The following is a 23,314-nucleotide window of genomic DNA, read 5'->3' as shown; positions in this document are numbered from 1 at the left end:
TATTCCCCACCGCCCCCTCACATTCCCTGTTTCTCCCCTCTTCCCACCCCCCCCACTTCAGACCCCCTTCCTCTTGCCACACCCCCATTTCTAGTGGGGCGCCCCCCCACTTCTTGCCCTCTCTCCCGCTTCTCACCATTCCCTCAAAACACTCTTTTCTCCTCTCCCCCCCCCCCCCCCCCCCAAGCAAATTTGCCCAGATCAAACAACCACCCTACACACACTGGGCCTGATATCCATGGCCTACCCAACATGTTTATCACTAACATCTCTTTTTATTTTCCAACTTGGCACTCGTAACCTTACAACTAATTCATGTACTTATCCTTTCGCAGGATCTATCAAATTGGCTGTGATGTTGTTTGTTTAAATAATAGATTACAGTAAGGACTGCTGTGACAAAGAGCTGTGGTTTCCTTCCCCAAATCATCTTGGTGTCTGAAGGATCTGCTCAATTTTAAATACATTTCATGATTCTGAAGGAGCCCTGGTTGGAAACTCCTTTCAGAAATGTGGAGCTTGCCCTTAACGTGCAGGAATAGTGGAGCGGCAGCCTGACCTTGGTTTCTACTGCTAGGAAGGTCCAGCCTAATATAAATACAGATTCTTTCCTTTACCACTTGTTGAATGCATTTTGAGGGCCTTTCCTGTCGGGCACTGATCAGATAGTATAGTAATGTCCTTGCTGCCATTAGTTCCTGGGATTCTGCTCAAGATTTCCAATACAAAATCTAGAAATGTTAAAAGTTTAAGTCATGATTAAACATTGTATGTTTGTAAGTAGCAAGTAATATTGAAAGTATGGTTTCCTCACCTACTCTGTAGACAAATCAATCAAGATTGATTGCTGTGATCAGTCATTAACTATTTATTTTTGTTACTACTAGGAAGGAGCGAGGTTAACTACATGAGCCGCATCATTTTTTTTGTCTTGGCATTCCTATGCTTAATTAAAGCTGCCTGATAGTGAGTGATAAGGAGACCCCAGGGCAAAATACAGTCATCCCTGAGTCTGTGCTGGATTGATGATCTCAGTTAGGGTGGGATGCTGTAATTAAAGGATTAGGCCAGACCTTCCCCACTGACAGCCCCCACCTACCCACCCTCCTAGTCAATTAGAAAGAAGCCTAGGAGAGCTGGACCAGCAGAACTATGATGTCCCTGAGGCGAATAGCTGCTGTCGGCCCTATCGCTTTAGCAGCGACAAAGAACAAATTAGCACAGGCTTAACGGTAGGGGCTACATGTGGCAAGCTATTGTAAATAATGACTTATGTCAGATGAATTAGGCCTTTTTGAGCTGTTTATAACATTCTGATTTTCTTTCTTCCCCCTAAACAATGGGACCTGTAAAACAGTTGATGGAATGACTACTTTTATAATAATGGAATTGCTAGGCTTTCACTATCCGATGATCACAGCAGACAATGTTAATGGGAGTTATTGACTAATTGCAGTGATCAGTGTCTATCAGTGAGCCTACATTAGATCCAGAAATGAGATGAGGAAAGTGCCCAGTGTTGGAGAAATTTGGGAAGAATAAGTTCAAAGCCACCTGCTCATCCTGAGCATGTTGCCCTGCCACACATCATAACTCAAATTGCTGATGTAATGGATCTCGATATTATTTTGTGCAAGAAATTAATCTAATTTTAATAAATCAATGCAAATTCCTTACGATGTGTCTCTAGGGAGACAGTTCCATGGATTAACAATCTGCTTGCTTAAATATTGTTCCTGCAGCTCGTATGCTGTTCTTCTGTTCCAGACAAACTCCAGGGGATTCTGTTGTATGTCAGTGACTAATACTTTATTGATTTATTTTTCTTTCAGATATTGGGGCATGTGAGTCAATTATGAAGAAGAAAACTAAACAAGACTTTCAGGAGCTGCTGAAGTCTGAACATGGTATGGATTACAGACAGTCCCCGCAGTAAATCAGTCACCACAGGACAGCTACTTAGTTGGAAATGAAGGAATCAAAATCAAATGGTGGGGTCCACAAAGTATTAAGATGTTGGCCAAAAAATAGAAAAGAAATGAACTAATTAAAGGAGCAGTGATTAGCGAACGAGCATTTTAAAACATTTAAAATTGTAAGTCAAAGATGAGATAGAGAAGGGTGAGGAATTCTGCAGTTTGAAGTTTCCAGACAAAGAATGTATTTCAGAAGGCAGTGTAATGAATTTTAATTTCCGCTCAAAATCACAGAAAATCTGAGAGAGAGATCACTGTGTTGAAATAATATTGTCAGTGCAAAGGGGCAAACCACATTTCACCTATTGGGACAATTCTGGGAATTTCTTTATTTCAGAAGTTGACAGCTTTTTAAAATTCCAATGGCAAATTGATCAGTTAATCATGGGAGGGACAACTTCCGATACCAGGAATGTCTTATTTCAGGAGGTAATACCAGGAAGCCAAACAGATGCCAGTGAAGACTTTTTATCATATGTCTGTGCCTCTTGCAAATATTCTGTTGTCGAGATGTACAGAGGTTTAACTTACCTTTTTGTTTGCTTCCTAGTTTGCTGAAATTCTTCCATGTGCTTTTTGTTATGTTTTGTTCATGGACTGACTTTTCCCCTACAGCACTATTGGAGGGATTTGAGATCCGAGAGAGCACCAGTTGTGTGGAGGAGCACATTAACCGGCAGGTATGTGGTTGTGTACATTAGTATAAGAGATTTTCAGTCACTCACTGGAGCTATTGAGATTGAGGTACTTGCGTTCACCATGTGCAAGAAATTATGTTTGCATAAAAGTGTATTGTAATAGTTGGAATGAGTAATATTAAGTAATCGTTGAAAAATACGCCAGTAAAGGGCAGGTGACTTCATTTGCGGAGGCTCTGTGGAACATGTTTCAGTAATGGCCATTCCTCACAGCCAAGTAGCTATGATACCTTGTTTTGTGGACTGTCTGTAATTGTTATTTCCACAGCGTGTACTCTTGGAAAGTGTCGTAAAAGTGTGTTATCAATCTCTTGGATAAGATCAAAACTTGCCTAAGAATATATTAGTAAAAGCATTGTTTAAGTGAACCGAACAGGCCGGCATGGTCCTAAGTTCAATTCCCATTCGGCTGGGAGTTACTGGGATGGGTGGTGAGAGTTGCATTGCCATTGGAGAAAAGTGAATCTGGTTGTGGTTTGCCCCACAGTCGGCTGAATACTCCTCACCCCTTGCTATTAAGACATACACACATGGACAAGCTACTAGACTGCAATTTGGTCGATACATGCTTAGTTGAGAGGCAAGAAAAGTGCTTTGCTGAAGATTAACAAACTTCTAAGCTGGGTGTTTTATGTTTCCAAATTTGACAGGCAACTGTTACCATGCAGATCCCGTTCATGCCTGAATCATTTTGATCTTTCAGATTTCACCACTTGAGAGTCTTCGACTAATGTGTCTCCTTTCACTGACAGAAAATGGTAAGTCTGGTGTTTGAAGCCTAAACGATTCCTTGAGTAGCAACCATGTCAGTCTGAGCCTCAACGACGCGTTAGAGTCTAAGCAAATTATTTTGAACTTTTTTTAAAAATTGCCACATAAGCTTCACTGCTCTACATAATTAGATTTTTTTTCTAATGGAAGATCCTTCCCTGAAGCATTCCCCTAACTGTTCTCTTATAAGATTCTGACAGGCTTTCAGGGCCATTTATATTTTCAATCTTTATTTCAGATTTTCAGTATTTGCTAATTTTCTTCTAATCATCCTTTGCGTTTTTATTTCCTGTTTTTCCCGTCAGGATTGATTTCTAAGGATTACCGTTCATTGAAAACTCAGTATCTGCAGGTAGGCAAAGAACTGATATAACAGTGATCATGAGTCGCGATTATATTTTTTCCTTGGGCTGTGGGCAACATTGAGACAGCAATGGTGGGCCTTCATCCTGTTGTCTTGCCGCTCAAGCGTCAGCTTGGATTATTTGTTCAAATCCCAGGAATTGCTGATCTTTGGTCCACAGCTGTGAGCGCTTCGCACTGAGGTATTTTTTGATGCTATGGACTGAGGGAAGAATATTTCCCAGGACACTGCTTAGATTCGCAACTTTGTATTTTGCCAGTTGTCCTTCCTTGGAGATTAGGAAGGGACTTCCACAAGCAGAGGAGAAACAGCCATGGATTAGGGGATTGGAGGAAAGCTAAAGATAGAGCGGTCACAGTGGTTGACAACTGGAGGGTGCGAAGCGATGAGGAAGGGAGTGGAAGAAGTCAGGATCAAATGTTGCTCAGCCTGTCCGTATATTGTCAGTCATATCCAAACAGACAGTGGTCTCTACCTCTGCATTTGTCCTGCTGTAGCAATAATGTAGGAAACCTTCCTTTAAAATTCAGGAGCCATTAATATTGCAATAGGATCTGCTTCAGGGCATCATGTTGACATAGTACTTAAATCTCAATTGTCTAATGTACATTATGTAGAACTGCTGTACTCTGTCAGTCCCATGGATTGACTTCTCACTATGCAGAGTTGCTCATTCATTTACTCATAGCTAACTGACACATTAAACCGAGGGTGAATGTGATATCCACACCTAGAGGCTCTGATTGACTGGTGCATTGTCAATGTTATAGTTGGATAGACAATGTGATCTGATACCCAACCCAGGCTTAATGTGATTGAAGCGAGCAGTGAATGTTACTCCACAGCCGACCTCCGTCACAATGTATTATTGATCACCCTGACATAGTGTAAATGTATGTCAGCTCAGACCATCTTGTCTTCATTGAATATAATGAAGCTGTTAGTTTTGCGATTCTTGATTTTAAAAACTAGGACATGGTCTTTTAATTACACAAATTCATCAAAACCTTCATGATTATGGGAAATTTGAATCCTGGTGTAATGCAGTGATTCCTGAAACCAGACTGAATGATGTCTGATTGTACAAGGGACAATTTCTGATTAAAGTCTTTGCGGAGTTTGTACCCTGACTGCCTGTTTTATTATTGTTGTGTGCAGTATGTCCAACCACAATTAACAGACTACTTCCCTTTAAAACTCTACCAGTCTGATCTGTAAACCTGTCGCATTTATTTTGCTCCAGAGTTATGGTTATGACCACATCCTTACGTTTGCCAACCTGAAACAAATTGGACTGCTAACAGAACAACAGCCTGGAGAGACACTGACTGCAGTAGAGAGCACCATGGGGAAGCTTGTGACAGACAAAGCAGTTGGTAAGGGGACACTGGAAACATAAGATGATATACTAGACATAGGTTTATTTGATTATATTCTGAACTCTAGAAGACTATACGAGGTTTACTCGCATGCAATGTACTATTCTAGCCAAGCAATGCTTGGTGTCAACAATGGGACGTTTAAAAATGGACTAAATTCTCAAAAATTAGACTTCTGTCACATCAAAGTGATCTGGTTTCTTTCCCCATCATTTTAAAAATGTTTTCTGATTATTCAGTTTTTGAGCAAACACAACCTAATGCAGAATTGACCAATGCATATCATACCCTTGGGATAGTGTTCCACTGTCTGACTTCAGCTGAGTGGAGGTAAATGTATTATGACACAATGGATTCCTGCTTCTCGGTGTGAAAGTTCTGGATAGCACGCGCACCTCTGAGTCAGGAGGTTCCATTTTCAAGCGCCACTCCAGAGGGTTAAGCATACACGTACACTGCAGTGCAATACTGAAGGAGTGCTGTATCATTGGAGGTGTTTTTGGATTAAGGATTAAACTAAGGCTCTGTCTGCCACCTTGGATGGATGTAAAAGATCCGTGATGTTATCTCAAAGAAGAGCTGAAAAATTGTTCCCAGAATCGGGGTCAATATTTATCCCTCAAGTCAGCATCAGTAAAAGAGACAATTCAAGCTTAGTCATGTTGCTGTTGAGGCCTATTCTGGCTTCCAGTTGCCTACATTTCAACAACAACTGAACTTTGAATATGTTTCAGTGACTGGAAAAATATCATGTAATCTCCTGAGCCATAAAATGCAACTATTTACTTTCTTCTAATGTATTGTTGGGGCAATTGGGTGAAGTTAGGGTTGAGCTTGTGGGTTGATTCTCATGATGAAATAACCTGCCGTCTCTCATGTTACACGTATTCTATAGCTGTCTGTCTCCTTGGATGTGAAATTCAATCTTGTCCATGGCTACAAAGCTGTCAATGGCTCAAGCTCAAGATTGCTGTCGTCATTGCGTCGTAGAAATCTACAGTATTCAGTCCTTCAAATCTGTGTTAGATTAAAAACGATCACCTAAAAGTGTCACTTGTATCACCAAACATTGCAATTCCAATGCTCTGCTCCATTTGATCCCATTTCCATTGCATGTATATTGCTGATTTGTTTCTGTGATAATTTTACATAATGACTGGAAATTAAACATGAATAATTTATTTTCAGGGAAATTGACCGATGCCTTTTCATCTCTGGCCAGGAAAAGCCATTTCAGGGCTTTGAGCAAACGACTGAATCTGGTAAGCACAAGAAGGTACTGTACAATAAAGGGGCAACAACACAATAATGTTTTTTTAAAATTCTCCATTGAAATTTCCTTTGGTAAACACTCCAGTGTGGAATTGTTATCAGTTCTGACAGCAGGTAACATTCTTACCTCTGTGAGACACAGTTTCTGGTTTGAGTCCAACTCTGGGTCTTGAGTCCAAAAGTTAAAGCTGACACTCAGTTTAGGGCTGAGGGGCTGTTTCCTGTTGGAGGTGTTGTGCTTTGTGTGGGGCATTAAACCAAAGCCCCACCTGCCTGTCAGGTCAACGTAAAAGATCCTGTGCACTGTTTCAAAGAACAGGGGCGGGGTCATTTCCCTGCATTTTTTAATGAATATTTATCCATCAATTAATATTCCAAAAATGTCTGGCCATAATTACGTAGCTGATTTATGAATTTCCTGTGTGCAAATTGGTTAAGTTTCCTAAATTACTATAGTGACTACACTTTAGAGTGCCTTATTGCCAGTTAAGTATTTTCAGAGGTTCACTGATTGTTTAAGATACTAAATAAACACAAGTCTTTCATTCTGTTCACTCAGGAACTGACCAATATTCTCAGTAGGATTGTATCTGGTTCAGTTTTAGTTGATTTCACTGAAGGCTGAGAAGGTCACTGATCACTATTCAACAATTCAATACACGTGAGGATAGGATTTGGCTTAGTTGTGATGCTTCCCATAGTGAAATAGCCTGACAGCATTCAGCATGATTTCTTACTCCTTTAACTCATTAAACGGATTGAGCAGATTTGATAGTGGTTGTGTTGTAGGGAGCTTATTTAATGAGTGCAATGACTATTTTCCAATTTGATATTTTAAATCTAGTTCAGATCATGCAGTGCAGCAATTATTGTGTTTATGTTTATTTGTTTTATTTCCATAAATTATTTAATCATTTATGGCCGGACTTCCACATTGTGGGAAATTAACTGTGTACTCCTCTTTATTGACTTTTGTCTCTATCTTTTCATGGGCTGTGGGTGTTGTAGGCAATGACAGCATCTGTTGCTCATCCCTGATTATCCTTAAAATGACATTAGTAGGACATTGTAGAGGACAGTTAATAGTCAGTTATCTTAGCTTGGATCTGGAGGCAGAGAAAGCTTCCGAAAGGACAGTGAACTATGCTTCTTAATAATGATGATCAATCGTAGGTGTCACAGTCATTGCTGTTAAGACTATCTTTATGTTCTAGATTTATTAATTTTAATTTGAATTTCATCAGCAGTAGCTAGGGGCTCTAGATTACCAGTCCAGTGATATTACTAATATGACACAATCTTTCACAAACTATGGCATAGAATGCATGGGCTAAGTGGGCTGTTTCACTGTTCTGCTGGAGGTCAGTTGAAATAATGGTTTAGCCCTGTTAGTCTGTTTGTAAACAGATCTCAAAAACTTAAAAAATTATATGTTTAATGAAACTTGGTACAGATACAAGGTGTGGCTGAAGAAAGAATTTATTAGATTTTGGTGAAGGTGGGCTTCCAGATTCTGGGAGATTTTTAATAGATCCATTAATGTTGGTAATTGGGGGAATTGACTTTTTAAAGAAAATTGTGAAGTGTTTAATTTAAATCCTGTAGGTTAGTTTGGAATGTTGTGGATTGTCTCAGATGCTGTGGAGGACATTTCCACAGCTGTCAAAATGTGAACAGTTTCAATGCAAATTGGTGGATGTGGATTTATGAAGCCTCCTCAGTGAAACGGAGGCTAGCAAAAAGAAATTTTCTTTCTTTGACTTTGTAGTTACGGAGAATATACTCAATATACTCAATCAGGGAAAAGGCTCAAGGAAGAGCAGAATAATTGTGGTAATAATAAACTAATGGACCATGATAGAGATGTGCGGTCTACTGAGGTCCATTTCACTTTTCCTCTTGTGTCCCCATGCCTTAGCATTTTCTGTCCCTTTCCAGATCCCCCGCACTGAAGAAGAGTATGATTTGAAGGTGCCGCGGGACATGGCCTATGTATTCAGTGGTGCATACATTCCATTAAGCTGTAAGATTATAGAACAGGTGAGTTCTATGCAGTATAACACATGACAGGGAGAATAAACCCACCTTGTCTTGTACTTAAGGGAGGCTACAATGAAAAATAATATTCTATTTAAATTTGTATGAAGCTGTGTATTTAAACCATTTATTTGGATGTTGTTAAATAAGTTGGTTTAGTAGTGTGTACATATATTTCCTGAACTTTGTTTACAACTTTTCTTGTTATAATCAATGAACTTATAGTTGTGTCTGTACTTTTTGTACGTGCTGATGATCATCCTATTGCTAAACTACTTTGCAACAGATCACAGCAATACCATCCTCAGCTTCTGCATCAAATACTTTCAACTCCAGTGTGCCTTTGATCAGAGGACTCTTCAACATGCTACATCTCTCCCACCTTTACCTCTGATGTTTAGTCACTTCCTTTACTTTTCTTAACATCTGACTAACATTTTGCTCTTGCTTTTATGATAATCCTTGGAGTATTTTGCTGTGATGCAGGTGCTATATAAATGCATGTCATGCTGTTTTTCTTTCTCTATCCCGTGTTCTGTGTGACAACTCTTTGTATTCCATCAGGTACTAGAGCGTGGCAGCTGGGCAGGAATGGAGGAGGTGTCACGGTTACTAAACAACAATGAGTTTATTACTATAGGTAAGACTGTGGTTCAGATTTGAGATTTGAAGGCATGCTAATGCTCTCTCCAGAGTGCCACAAGCAGTTGCATTGTCTGTCTTCCCCCACCATGTGGTCTCTTTTCTTTTCTTTTTCTATCCATTCATGGGATGTAGGAATTGTTGGTTTGGATCAACATTTATCACCCATCCCAAACCACACTGGAGAAGTTGGTGGTGAGCTGCCTATTTGAACTGGTGCACTGCATGTGGTGTAGGAAGACCCACATGCCTTAATGGCGGTAGCGACAGTGAAGGAACAATGATATATTTCCTTATCAGGATGTGTGGTTTAAAGGGGTACTTGAGTATTGGTGTCTTATGGACGTAGACAGCCTTGTAACAACTTGCTGATGCTTTGTGTATGGGAACAGCCATTTGACTGGATGTCTTGAGTACAGAATTGCATTTCCTCAACAGAAGAATAACCTTTACAATTTCCCCATCAAAGGTTGTGCAGAAATAATTAGTCATCTTTTTGTTCTTTCGTGGGATGTTGATGTTTGCTTCACACTGCTCATTGCTGTTGAACTAAGTGACTTCCTAAGAGTGAACCACTTTGTTTTGGACCTGGAGCCATTTAGAGGGGAAAAAATGGCAGACTTCCTTCCCCAATAGGAAGTTAGTTAAAGCAGATGGAGTTTTATAACAGTTGTGATAGTTGATATGGTCATGCCTACTGAGCTTTGTTTTATAATCAAGATTTTAAAAAATTAATTGAAGTCATGTCCACCAGCTGCTGTGGTGGGAATGAAACCCAAATTACCAGAGCATTAATCTGGGATTCTATTATTAGTCCATTGACAGTGGAATGGGCAAAGAGCCAGCAGATGAAATTCAGTACAGAGAAATGACAGGTGATTCATTTTAATAAGCTGAACATAGGCAGTCAACATAAACTAAAGGGCACAACTCTAAAGGGGAAGTAGGAGCATTTGTGCCTGGGTGTATATGCATAAGCCATTAAAGGTGGCTGGTCAGGTGGAAATAAAGCAAACACCACTGTAGGCATTACTAATAGCAGCTTAAATTTCAGTTGTGAAGATAGATCGGAGAAGTTAGGACTGTTTTCCTTAGAGAAGAACAGGCTGAGATGAGATCTGATAGGGGTATTCAAACGCAGAGGCCAGGACAGTGTAATTAAGGAGAAACTGTTCCTGCATGTGAACAGATCAAGGATGAGACAGAAGAGATTTTAAGTAAGTTGCAAAAGAAGCAAAATCAATTTTAGAAAATCTCTTTTTCTTGCAGTGAGAGATTAGTGTCTGCAATACATGGCTGAAAGTGTAGTTAATCAGCGATTCCTCAATACCACTATCTCCACTCCACTCCCCGATCTCTTGCCCCCCCAAAAAAAAACTAGTGTAACTTACTCAATGGAACTGTCAGGTATCAGAGGCAGTGTCAATTCCCATACCAGCTGAGATTACCATGAAGGTCCCACCTTCTCAATCTCACTTCTTGCCTTAAGTCTTGTGACCCTCAGGTTAACCATAAACCAATCATCTCTAATGAGAGAGCTGCTCTATCGTCCTTTGGGAACATAGCGACTTTATATTTTACGTTGGGAGCTGTAAGGGATTGGAGGAGAAATATACTTCGTAACATGTATTGTGATCGAATCCCAAATTGTTGCTCTGTTGATAATGTACTTAAAGTGCTGTCCTTGTGTTTTCTTCTAGAAAGGTCCTTGGATGCAGGGTATTCTTGCAGTGCGCAACGTATTATTCTTGTGGTGTTTCTTGGAGGCTGCACGTTTTCAGAAATTGCAGCGCTAAGGTTCCTGGGCAAAGAGAAAGGTAACACTAATTATCTGATAGCATGAATCATTCCTGCATTTCTTCCAGTGACATTATCATATGATTGTTCTCATGAAGCTTGTTTTTAACTTTTAACGCAAAAACAGAATGCTGCAGGCTCTGGCGCTCAGATTAAAAACAAACAGAAAATGCTGATAATAGAGAGGAGATTTCTGATGAAGGTCTTTGAGAGAAATGTTAACTCTTTTCTCTCTCTTCACTGTTGCCTCCACCAGCTGAGTATTTTCTGCTTTTATTTTCAAAATGTATTTAAAATAGCGTACTTCCATAATGGAGAAATGAGAGCCTTGTCAACCTGAAAGGAATATACTTAGCGCCAGGATTGTCAGCAAGACCAATAACTGAGCTGTCCTGTTAATGTGCTGCACTATAAGAACCAGAAACTTCTGGATTGAGTCTCTAGCTTGCGTAGAATGAATTCATTTCAGCAGGAAGAAGGATGTAATTGGCCATTTCCAGTGGTAGAGGCTCAGTTACCAGCAGGGCACAGATTAAAGATAATTGCCAAAAGAGCTAAAGACAACATAAGGGAATTTTATTTATATGTTGAGTTCTGAACGGTGGAGGTGAGGAAGCAGGTTCAGTAATACTGAAAAGTGAATAAGATAAATGTTAGATAAATGGGAAAGTTGATGGGAAGAAAAGATGCAGTAATTTGGGGAGAGTGGGGAGTGGGATTTAAGATCTAAGATCTAGAACAGACACAGTGAACCCAATGATCACTGTTCCTCTTCTGAAGTAAAATATGCCATGCTCCAACTCATGAAATACTGTCTGGTGCCTCACACCAGAAGATGTGCTGTGTGTATTGGGTGTGATATGTGCTTTGTCTGAGTGTATGAGGTGTGTGAGGGAGGGGCTAGCTTGCGCCTCACTTGCCCAGACGTCAAAAGTTAGCCTGTTAATACTTAGACTCATACATCACACGTGTCAGGCTGCTACAGGCAGTTTGCACTTTTGAAGTTTAGACTTCAGTCAGACCTGACTCAGAGCTTCAAGAAAGGAGCAGGAGAGCAAAATGGCATTTTCTAAGTCACTTGTAAAGAGGTAGATAATATTTGACTCCGACCAAACCATTCATTCTCTCTTTTCCCCCCACAGGATACAAGTTTGTTTTTGTTACCACAGCGATCACAAACAGTTTTCGGATGCTGGAATCGCTGTTAGAATCGTAAAAATGAAGCAGTATCATCAATATCAGAGCCACAGAGAGATGGAGCAAAATTAAATCGAGCAGAAAAGCCAAAAGAAGAACTTGCGTCGACCTTGCTGTAAATTAACTATCTGGAGTCTAATGGTGATAAGCAAGGAGTCACCAACATCTAATGAAAATATGGGCACATTCTGAGATTTAAACCTTTGCATGTGGCCAAGGTTTTTTGAGGTACTGAGCCTATAAAAATGGCTGTACGCAAAAAAGGAACTGCGTCTATCAAAATCCATCTCATGACTGCTTAGGCAGAGGAACTTGATTGTGGGGATAACTTTCATTTGGGGAGGGACAGAATGAATTCTAGCTTAAGAGGCAAATGTAAAGAATATACAACACATTTGCCTCAGCAAGAGCTGAATTCACGTTGTATTGAACCCGTTTTCAGAAGAAAGTTTTTTGAGTTTGTAGATTAGAGAGGAAGAACTTAGTTTTATGCAGCACTTTTCGTGTACCTGAAGCACTATTTTTTTCAGGTGATTACCTACTTTCAAACATTATCACTTGCTGCTTAGGCAGATGTGGCAATTAGTTTGTTGTGTAGCAAGCTCCCACAAAAAGTAATGAGATCATGACAAAATCATCTGGCCTGATATTGGGAATTCAACATTAGATTCACTTGTCCCCATGTCTAGTTCCTCAGATGGCCAAAAGTGTAAGAGGATGTTCATTGGACTTTCATTCAGACACCACCAGTTTGAGTAGAATGTACTCGGAGAACCAGAATTATTCTGAAGGAATTGTTAAATATTAAAATAGAAGAGTGAGGGTCTCAAGAGAAACAGAAGCTAGATTAATAAAAGTGGAAATGTCCAACCGATGCATCTGAAGAACAAAAAAGTAGGCTAATATTTTGCACTGAATGTGTGACAAAGGATCTCAAATGAAACATTCAGCCTTTTCTTTTGAAATTGGATATGAGGTTTGAAATGTCATAATTGTGAAGAAATGTTATTGTTTCTGCACAGAAGGAAAGCTGTGGTTTTGTGAATTGTGGAGAGTTAGTTTTAATGTAGTTTTATTATATGCCAAAGATTCCTGATCTGTCGGGCTGGAAGTATTCTGCCCTGTAAATACCAGTGATTTGTGTTTGGTATTTGAGGGAATGCAACTGAAGTATATTTTAGATCCTGAACTTTATTCTCTACTGATTCAAAAGCACTAATTCCTGTGTTCTGACTTGTTCCTTGATCTGTTGATGTGGGGGTCTCTTACACGTAACATCAAGTATGAGCATTTGAGGGGTGTAAATGAAAAGAATTACAGCAAAACCTAATAAACGCCTGTCTGCACTGACATATTTTACAGTAGGATTAATGAGACACGTATCAGCAGCAGACAGTCTGACTTTTTCTTTTCCTTTCCTGTGTCCTAGGGTGTTTGACATCAATGAGAATCCCCTCAGGTAATGTTCTGACTGTAATCAGATTACTCAATCTGAACATGGAAGCTGGCTGATTGTGTTGCAGAAAACCACAAAGGGAGAGGTTACTTGTTCCATCTCACTGGTACTCTTCAATTGAAGCATTTCCCTTTAGTTTAATTTTCCTGCCCCTTCCTTGTACAGTGTATATTTTTATGTTCCTCCATTTACAAGTTTTATGCAATTTAATTGTAACGTGGTATAATGTTGCTACTTTAGTAGTTAATGTCAGAAAGCCTTTTTGATTTGGACTGTTGCAGTTCATGGTAAGATCTTTAAGTAATGCTAACATTTGTTACTAGTAATATATGAAAGCTTTGGTTATTGAGGATGTGAAATCTCACCTGTACCGTTAGCCTTAGAATTGTGAAGCTGTGTTGTGCATTGAACTGTGTTTGTCTACGTAATGTATAATAAATCTGTTTTATAAAATGCACTTCTACAATTGTGGCTAATATCTGGAATTTATTTTTACATATATTTACAAGCATTTTTGTATGTTCCAAAGCCATGGAGTAGAAAAAGGCTGTTCAAATGTTGTGGGTCTTGTCTGATTTTACTTCCTCCTAGCAGGTGTCATGGCCTAATGAACCATCCAAAGGACGACATATTGAACACATGAAGCACTTGCTCAGTGCTATGTTGAAGCCTGGTTTCTGTGCTTAGCTCTCTAGAGTGAAACTTTCAATCATCTAACTCTGAGGCATAAATGTCAGCACTGAGCTGATGGCGCTTACCTGTGCCCTGTCTAACTTTCTCCTTGTGTACATTTCTATGAATGCTGGCTGCCCTCCTTTGCTCTCAGCAAAGACCTCAGTCTTCATATATTGGTCGAAACCATGGCTCTTGAGAGGCTATTCAACCACTGACCCTCAAATCACTCAAACACAAAGAATCAATTCTTTACAAAAATCAAAATGTTTTATGATGCATCTGCCATACTTTAGAGGACATAAAGACATCAAAAAATTACAATCAGATACTGGTTTCAGGAAAAAAAAGTTGAACAAAAACACAATCTTTCTGGTTGGTTTCTCTAGTCTGGAAATAACATGATCCCGCCCTGAGATGTTAGGCCAAAAACATAGCAATTTGAAACATCTTTTATAAACAACTTTAATTGCTGACTGTGCGTAAGTTCCCACATGCAATTTTTAAAAATTCACTTGTGGGACATGGGTATCGTTGGCTGGCCAGCACTTATTGCCCATCCCTAGTTGCCTTTGACTGGTAGAATAAAAAGAACAGCCAGGTTTATGAGCGATGCTCCTGTCAAGTCTCTCTATTTAAAAATTCATTTTTGGCACGTGAGCATCAATGTCAAGGCCACTATCCATTTCCCATCCCTTTTATTAAATGTGTCAGGTTTTGTTTAATTTTTTCTATTGAGTTCAGGGATTTGTGTTTGCATCGTTATGTATGTTATAAAGCACACTTGCAAGTTCTGATTCTGAGAATTATATTTCATGTCTGTAAACAACATAACCTAAGAAATAGAGATGTAAGTAGGTAATACAACACCCATTACATGTATAATGTATTCAAATTCTCTCCCTTGCAACCATCCTTGTTTTGTTCATTAATACCACAGTGGTCATTGTTTTTCTGAAATATCCTTACCATATTTCTCCAACAGTTTGTTCTACATATTCCTCATCTCTGTAATCTCATTGTGTTGAACTGAAGACATTGTATCATCTGGCATTCTTAATTTGTCTTATTCCAGTACCTTCCTTAAACATAGAAAATAGGAACAGGAATAGGTCATTTAAGCCCACTCCACCAATCAATATCATGTCAGATTTTCTACATCTATATCATAATCGTGTTCTTTTTCCCATCCCCTTTGACACCTTTTAGCCTCTAGAAATGTTTTTTTTTCTTAAATATACTCATTGACTTCACACCATTCTGTAACACAGAATTCCACAAGTTCATCACCTGACTGAAGAAATTTCTCCTCATCTCAGTCCAAAATGACCTGCTGCATATCCTGAGAAAGACTGTCAGTAAGGGGAAACATCATCCATGCATCCTGTCAGAATGTTACGTGTTTTGGTGAGATTCCGTCTCATTGTTTTAACCTGTGGGGGAATACAAACCCAGTCAACCCAATTTCTCCTCCTGTGACAAACTTATCAACTCAGGAACCAGTCTGGTGAATCTTAGCTGCATCCCTTCTGTGCCAAGACTATCTCTTGACTAAAGAGACCAAAACTGCAGACAATATTCCAAGGGAGGTTTTACCAAGACCCTATACAGCTGCAGTAAGACTTCCTTGCACCTGTACTCAAAATGCAATGAAGGCAAACATACCATTCACCTTCCTTCTGTTTGCTGAATCTATGTGCTTATTTCCAGTGACCAGTGTGCAAGGTTACCCAGGTCCCTTTGTCCATTAACATCTCCTCATCTGTCCCTAATTAAAAGAAAACAGAATGGCAGAGTATTATTTAAAAACAGTGAATTGAAGAACATTCCATTTATCTACATTGTACTGCATCTGCCATGTATTTTCGCACTCATTCAACTTACCTAAGTCATCTTGAAACCTTTCTGTATCATCCTTACCATTTACATTCCCACATAATTTGGTTTTCTGATCAAACTTGGAAATATTACATGTGATTCTCTCATCCAAATCATTTTTATATGTACAGTGAATAGCGGGAGCAAAAGCACTATACTCCAATAAAAACCAACTTCCATTAACCAATTCTCCATTCATGCCAGTAAATTACCGCCAATCTCAAGAACTTTGATTTTGCAACTAAACTTTATAAAGTTTTCTGAAAATCCAAATACATCACTTTAAAACCTCAAAACAATCCAGTGATTTGTCAAATTCCTTTTCATAAATTTATGTTGACTTTGTATAATCCCATATTTTTAAATGATCCTGCTATTGCATCTTTCTAATGGAATCCAGCATTTTCCCTACAATTGATGTTGCCTAGTCTTCTGGTCCCACTGAATGCTTTCCCTGCTTGTCATTCACGAAAAATTTCAGAACGTATCTCTCTCATCCAGCTATTCTCCTCCTGGTCTCCTTGAGGTTGAAGATGAATAAAAAACAAAAGAGCACCTTCCCCTCCCCTTCTCACTGAACTCCCCTTTTACCAAACTGTCAGTATTACCATTCTATACTAGAGCCGATCTTTTTCTTTATTCACTCACAGGATGAGGGTGTCACTGGCCAGGCAGCATTTATTGCCCATCCCTGATTGCCCAGAGGGCAGTTGAGAGTCAACCACATTGCCGTGGGTCTGGAGTCACGTGTAGACCAGACCAGATAAGGATGGCAGATTCCTTCCCTAAAGGGCATTAGGTTTTTCTGACAATGGGCAATGGGTTCACGATCATCATTAGATTGTTACTTCCAGATATTTATTGAATTCAAATTCCACCATCTGCTATTGGCAGGATTCGAACCCAATCCCCAGAACATTATCTGGGTCTCTGGATTAATAGTCCAGCAGTAATACTATCAGGCCAACTCATCAGGTTTGTAATTCCAAGTTTGGTGGCTTATAACAATTGAGTTATAATTTTTACCATCCTACTTTTCATCCTCTTAATAAAAAAAATTAAGGATGGAAAACATGGGGAGGGATGATATTTATTATTTTGAAAATATTACAGCACGATTAGATTTATTGCTTCTAAGGCTTTTTTTTTCGCTAAGGCTAAAGCTGTAATGAAGTTTTTTAGTTGAGGATTTTACACTGTAGGTTCAGATTTTACATTGAAACTACTGTGTGGTTTTGCTAGTTTGCAATAGCTTTGAAGTTGTCTCTACTTTCATTTTCATCATTAGTTTTCTACATCCTCTATGAGAATTGACACATATTTGTTTAAAAACAACTTTTAAACAAAACAAAGTGTCAGAATAGTGGGTTGACTATTTTGGGTTTAGGTGAAGAGAAATTTCTTCACTTGGAGGCTGATGAATCTTTGGAATTCTTCACCTGAAAGGGCTGTGGAGGTTCAGTTGTCAAGTGTGTTAGAGAGATTGATAGATTTCTAGAGTCACAGAGTCATACAGCACAGAAACAGACCTTCCAGTCCAACTAGTTCATGTCGACCGAATTTCTCAAACTGAACTAGTCCCAGTTGCCTGCATTTGGCCCGTATCCTTCTGAACCATTCTTTTTCTCATATGTATCCAAACGTCTTTTAAATGTTATAACTGTACCTGCTTCTACCACTTCCTCTGGCAGTTCATTCCACATGCTAACCACACTGTGTGAAAAAGGTGCCCCTTAGATCCCTTTTAAATCCTTTTCGTCTCAAACCTATGCCCCCTGGTTTTGATCATCCCACCCTATGGAAAAGACCTTTGCTATTCACCTTATCTATGCCCTTCGTGATTTTATAAACTTCAATAAAGTCACCACTCAACCTCCTATGCTTCAGTCAAACAAAGTCCCAGCCTATCCAGTCTATCCTTATAATTCAATTCATCTAAACATCCTGGTAATCTTTTCTGAACCCTCTTGAAATGAATACTATCCTTCCTATAGCAAGCAATCAGAACTGTACACAGTACTCAAAAAGTGGCCTCACTAACGTCCTGTACAACTTTTATAATCAATCGGTGGTCTGAGAAATGAAGGCAAGTGTTCAGAACCACCCTGTCTACTGTGACGCAAATTTCAAAGAACTATATGCCTGAACCTGTAGGTCTGTTTGTTCAACAACACTACCCAGAGCCTTACCATTAACTTTATAAATCCTGACCTTGTTTTACCAAATTGTAGCATCTCACACTTATCCAAAATAAACTTCATCTGCCACTCCTCAGCCCACAAGCCCAAATGATCAAGATCCCTTCGTAATCTTCGACATCCTACTTCATTGTCTACTACACCACCAATTTTGGTGTCATCCACAAACTTGCTAACCATGCCTCATCCAAATTACTTACAAAAATGACAAACAAAAGTAGTACCAGCACTGATCACCACAGAAAATTGCTGGTCACAGGCCTCCAGTCTGAAAAACAACCTTCCGCTTCCAACCTCTGTCTCCTACACTCAACCCAATTTTGTATCCAATTGGCAAGCTCTGCCAGAATCCCATGTGATGGTGCTTTACTAATTAGTCTACCATGCGAAACTTTGTAAAAGGCTTTATTAAAGCCCATGTCGACAATCTCCACCCTCATTGATCTTCTTTATTATGTCCTGAAAAAACGGAATCAAGTTTGTGAGTCAGACATCCCAAGTACAAAGTCACGCTGACTATCCCGAATAAGTCCTGGCCTCTCCAAATGCATGTAAATCCTATCTTTCAGAAACCTCTCCAACGAATTACCCACCGCCAATGTTAGACTCACAAGTGTATAGTTCCCACTTTTCTTCTTATAGCCTTCCTTAAATAAAGACACAACAGCCTCCAGTCATCCAGCACTTCACCCATGGCTGGAGATTATAATTTCTTCCCTAAATTCCGATGAGTCCTGGGATACACTTGATCAGGTCCTGGAAATTTATCCACCTTTATATTTTTAAGACCTCCAGCAATTCTTCTTTTGTAGAATGGACCATTTTCAAGACATCAAGATTTATTTCTCTGAGTTCCCTAGCCTCCATTTCTTTCTCCGCAGTGAAAACTGATGCAAAGTATTCATTTAGTATCTCTCCCATCTCCTGTGGTTCCAAATGTAGACAACCTTGTTGCTCTTTAGCGGGCCTAATTGTCTCCCTTTTGCTCTTAATGTACTTATAGAATCTCTTTGGATTTTCCTTAGCCTTATTGAGTTATGGAGGTGTACAGTTTGGAAACAGACCCTTTGGTCTAACTTGTCCATGCTGACCAGGCATTCTGAAATAATCTAGTCCCATTTTCCAGCATTTGGCCCATATCCTTCTAAACCCTTCCTATTGATCTATCGAGTACTTAATGCTGAAGGTGCTAACCCAACACTAGGAAAATCAGGATAATAAAATGTGAGGCTGGATGAACACAGCAGGCCAAGCAGCATCTCAGGAGCGCAAAAGCTGACGTTTCGGGCCTAGACCCTTCATCAGAGAGGGGGATGGGGAGAGGGAACTGGAATAAATAGGGAGAGAGGGGGAGGCGGACCGAAGATGGAGAGTACAAGAGAGTTGCAATGGGAGAGAGATTCCCTGAGGTTGGTCCGGAGGGAGGAGGGTAACTTCTTCAGGTTAGGCATCCCATTGCAACTCTCTTGTACTCTCCATCTTCGGTCCGCCTCCCCCTCTCTCCCTATTTATTCCAGTTCCCTCTCCCCATCCCCCTCTCTGATGAAGGGTCTAGGCCCGAAACGTCAGCTTTTGTGCTCCTGAGATGCTGCTTGGCCTGCTGTGTTCATCCAGCCTCACATTTTATTATCTTGGAATTCTCCAGCATCTGCAGTTCCCATTATCTCTGATACTATTTTAACCTCACTGCGAAGCCTCTTCCAGGGATGCCTAACCTGAAGAAGTTACCCTCCGGACCAACCTCAGGGAATCTCTCTCCCATTGCAACTCTCTTGTACTCTCCATCTTCGGTCCGCCTCCCCCTCTCTCCCTATTTATTCCAGTTCCCTCTCCCCATCCCCCTCTCTGATGAAGGGTCTAGGCCCGAAATGTCAGCTTTTGTGCTCCTGAGATGCTGCTTGGCCTGCTGTGTTCATCCAGCCTCACATTTTATTATCTTGGAATTCTCCAGCATCTGCAGTTCCCATTATCTCTGATACTAGGAAAATCAGATTGGGTAGTACTCTGAACGCTTAAATGTACAACTACAAGTCACCAAGATAACAAAGGCTTTTCACAACTTTTATGTTCTACCGCCTGTTGTGTATGTGCAGAATCAAAATGTTAATCAAATCAGAGTCTACATGAGCAGTGTCAAATCCAAATACAAAACAAGTGTCTCCTGCCAAATTCTTTTCCAAGGCAATAAATAATTACATCATAAATCCTCCTTTCCTGGGACAATAAAGAAATGGCTTGAACAGTTTCTTCATTTCACAGTACCAAATGATGTTTTCTGGAAAAAAAATTGAGTGAAAAGTCAGATAGTAAGCAGGATTATTAAGGTCATTAGATGCCACAGCCAAGATTGACCAAATCTTCACACTGGCACTTCCAACAATTATTAGAACGCTGCCTGAATGCTTTCTTAGCTTAAAAAAGAGGCACAGAGATCACTTTTCCAGAAAACACCAGCTTCCCCCTTATATCCCACTTCTCTCCAGCACTGCCAGCAAAAATGTAGCTTGGAAGCTTGTTCGGCAAATGAAATACTGATCAAGGCTGTTCAGAGATATCCACATATGAGGAGGTTCATGATTGTATCAATTTGCTAGTATGCACTTTATACAGACCTGAAACAGGCACATGATGTTACAGATCTTAATATCTTTGCAAAGTGAGTTGTGCTGCCAAAGCTTTTCGCTAGAACTCATCAGAACAAATACAAATTGGTAACCTGACTTGCTAACCTAATTACACCCTTTTTCCACTGTAGTATAAATCGTGGCGATACTTAGAAATTAGGAATTCTTGCATTATCCTTAATGAACACAAGACAAACTAAAATGCTGCTTGGCCTGCTGTGTTCATCCAGCTCCACACTTTGTTACCTTTAGCAACTTGTTTCTCTTTTCAGCGATACTCGAAAACTTCAAAATTTTCCTTGCCACCATATGCCAGAGGCAAGCAACCAACTTGCCACCAAGCCTCTGTCAATGACACACTTTTTATGTAAAGAGAACTTGGAAAGAAAGTAGGCCAGTCAGCACGTAAATATTTCACCTCTCCCTATCATTGTCTACGTCTGCCAAGGCCCTCGTATCCCCCTTTTTCCCTCTTGATTTCCCACACGGTAATGGCCCTACACCTCTTATACTCTTCAAAGGATTCACTTATGGATTAATACAGTGTGGAAAAGGCCCTTTGGCCCATTGAGACTGCACCAACATATCTACCACCAGAGATACCAAAGTGTGGAGCTGGATGAACACAGCAGGCCAAGCAGCATCTTGGGAGCACAAAAGCTGACGTTTTGGGCCTAGACCCTTCATTAGAAAAGGGGGATGGGGAAAGGATTCTGAAATAAATACGGAGAGAACCCCCTCTCTCCCAATTCCCCTTTTCTGATGAAGGGTCTAGGCCCGAAATGTACGCTTTTGTGCTCCTGAGATGCTGCTTGGCCTGCTGTGTTCATCCAGCTCCACACTTTGTTATCTCGGATTCTCCAGCATCTGCAGTTCCCATTATCTACCACCAGAGATGTGTTAATCCTAATTTCTTGCACTTGTCCCATATCCTTGAATGTTATGATATTTGATGTTCTTATTGAAATATTTTTTAAAGGTCTTAAGGATTCCAAGCTCAACTACCTAACCAGGCAGTGCACTCCAGACTCCCATCACCTGCTGAATGTTAATTTTTTTTTTCTCTGAGTCTCCTGCCCCCTAACTTAAAACTATGACCTCCCATGACTGACCTCCTCAACCAAGGGGAACAGTGCTGTCTATGCACCCTGTACAAACTTCTCATAATCTTATAAACCTCAATCATGAACCCCCTCAGTCTTCTCTGCTTTAAAGAAAGACATAAAGGATTAGGACAACAGTGTGTTAAAATGGCAGAGGTAGATCAATCATAAATGGAAGGAACTGAATGGTCTAGTCCTCTTATTTTCCGATGCTCCTGTTATTTTTTAATCAAAATCAGAGTACCTTTCATCGTACAGTCCGACTCTTCATAGCTGCAGCTGTACTGGTCTTGACGAGACCACACATGGAGTATTGTGTGCAGTTTTGGTTTCCTTACCTGAGAAAACATGTGCTTTCCTTGGAGGGAGTCAGAAAAGGTTCACTCAACTGATCCGTGGAAATTCCAAGATAATAAAATGTGAGGCTGGATGAACACAGCAGGCCAAGCAGCATCTCAGGAGCACAAAAGCTGACGTTTCGGGCCTAGACCCTTTATCAGAGAGGGGGATGGGGTGAGGGTTCTGGAATAAATAGGGAGAGAGGGGGAGGCGGACCGAAGATGGAGAGTAAAGAAGATAGGTGGAGAGAGTACAGGTGGGGAGGTAGGGAGGGGATAGGTCAGTCCAGGGAAGACGGACAGGTCAAGGAGGTGGGATGAGGTTAGTAGGTAGATGGGGGTGCGGCTTGGGGTGGGAGGAAGGGATGGGTGAGAGGAAGAACCGGTTACAGGTTTGACATGAGAGGAGAGATTGGTTGACTGACCGTGTATTCACTGGACTTTATAAGAATGAGAGGGGATCTTATTGAAACGAATAAAATCCTGACCATGGCTGGACAGAGTAGAGGTTATTTCGCCTGGCCTGGGGTGTCTATAACAAGAGTCATTGTCTCGTCATGTGGGGGGAGATAAATTTTGAACTGAGGAGGAAAATTTCTTAACTGCAGGTGGCGAACCTCTCGAATTCTCCGGCACAGAAGGCTGAAGGCTGTGTAGTTCCGAAATATTTTAACAAACTAGTTTTGTAGAGACTAAAGCGGTACGGAGAGAGGAGCTTTGGTGTTGAGATAAAAGATCAGTCACCTTCATGTTGAATGGTGGAACGGATCTGATGGGTCGAGTGGCCTATTCTTAATCCTAACTTCTATGTTTCCTATTTAGATGTAAACATGTCACTTCTGTCATTAAAGACAGGTAAGATCAGCGATGATCCGACTGAATGGCAGCACAGTCTCGAGAGACTGATTGGCC

The 23,314-nt window shown here is 40.3% G+C and overlaps 1 protein-coding gene and 1 long non-coding RNA gene across 4 annotated transcripts in view; one reads left to right on the top strand and one right to left on the bottom strand.

Annotated features, from left to right (window-relative positions):
• Positions 1-14,012, top strand: part of vps33b (VPS33B late endosome and lysosome associated) — a 38,953-nt gene extending 24,941 nt beyond the window's left edge. The window contains exons 14-24 of one of the 2 annotated variants that reach the window (XR_007246469.1): positions 1,833-1,907; positions 2,592-2,656; positions 3,378-3,432; positions 3,751-3,797; positions 5,053-5,185; positions 6,377-6,450; positions 8,399-8,500; positions 9,062-9,137; positions 10,840-10,956; positions 12,079-12,361; positions 13,563-14,012. Coding sequence is in view for 1 of the 2 variants with exons in the window: in XM_048520656.1 (XP_048376613.1) it covers positions 1,833-1,907; positions 2,592-2,656; positions 3,378-3,432; positions 3,751-3,797; positions 5,053-5,185; positions 6,377-6,450; positions 8,399-8,500; positions 9,062-9,137; positions 10,840-10,956; positions 12,079-12,152 (818 nt within the window). In the remaining variant the exon portion in view is untranslated. Of the gene's footprint in view, positions 1-1,832; positions 1,908-2,591; positions 2,657-3,377; positions 3,433-3,750; positions 3,798-5,052; positions 5,186-6,376; positions 6,451-8,398; positions 8,501-9,061; positions 9,138-10,839; positions 10,957-12,078 lie in introns of both variants that reach the window. The other variant, XM_048520656.1, reaches the window with a different exon arrangement.
• On the bottom strand, positions 8,657-23,283 carry LOC125446810 (uncharacterized). Of its 2 annotated transcripts, none has more exons than XR_007246470.2 (5): positions 23,147-23,283; positions 15,927-16,029; positions 15,552-15,694; positions 15,231-15,343; positions 8,657-10,940 (listed from the first exon to the last, which is right to left on the bottom strand). It is a non-coding gene; the product is annotated as an uncharacterized LOC125446810 (long non-coding RNA). The 2 variants fall into 2 exon arrangements; XR_007246471.2 differs by lacking the exon at positions 23,147-23,283 and adding an exon at positions 22,403-22,499.
• Between the last annotated feature and the right edge of the window lie 31 nt (positions 23,284-23,314).

This window comes from Stegostoma tigrinum, chromosome 36, assembly GCF_030684315.1.
Source record: "Stegostoma tigrinum isolate sSteTig4 chromosome 36, sSteTig4.hap1, whole genome shotgun sequence".
NCBI classification, from domain to species: domain Eukaryota; kingdom Metazoa; phylum Chordata; class Chondrichthyes; order Orectolobiformes; family Stegostomatidae; genus Stegostoma; species Stegostoma tigrinum.
This window is presented reverse-complemented; position numbering and strand designations above follow the sequence as displayed.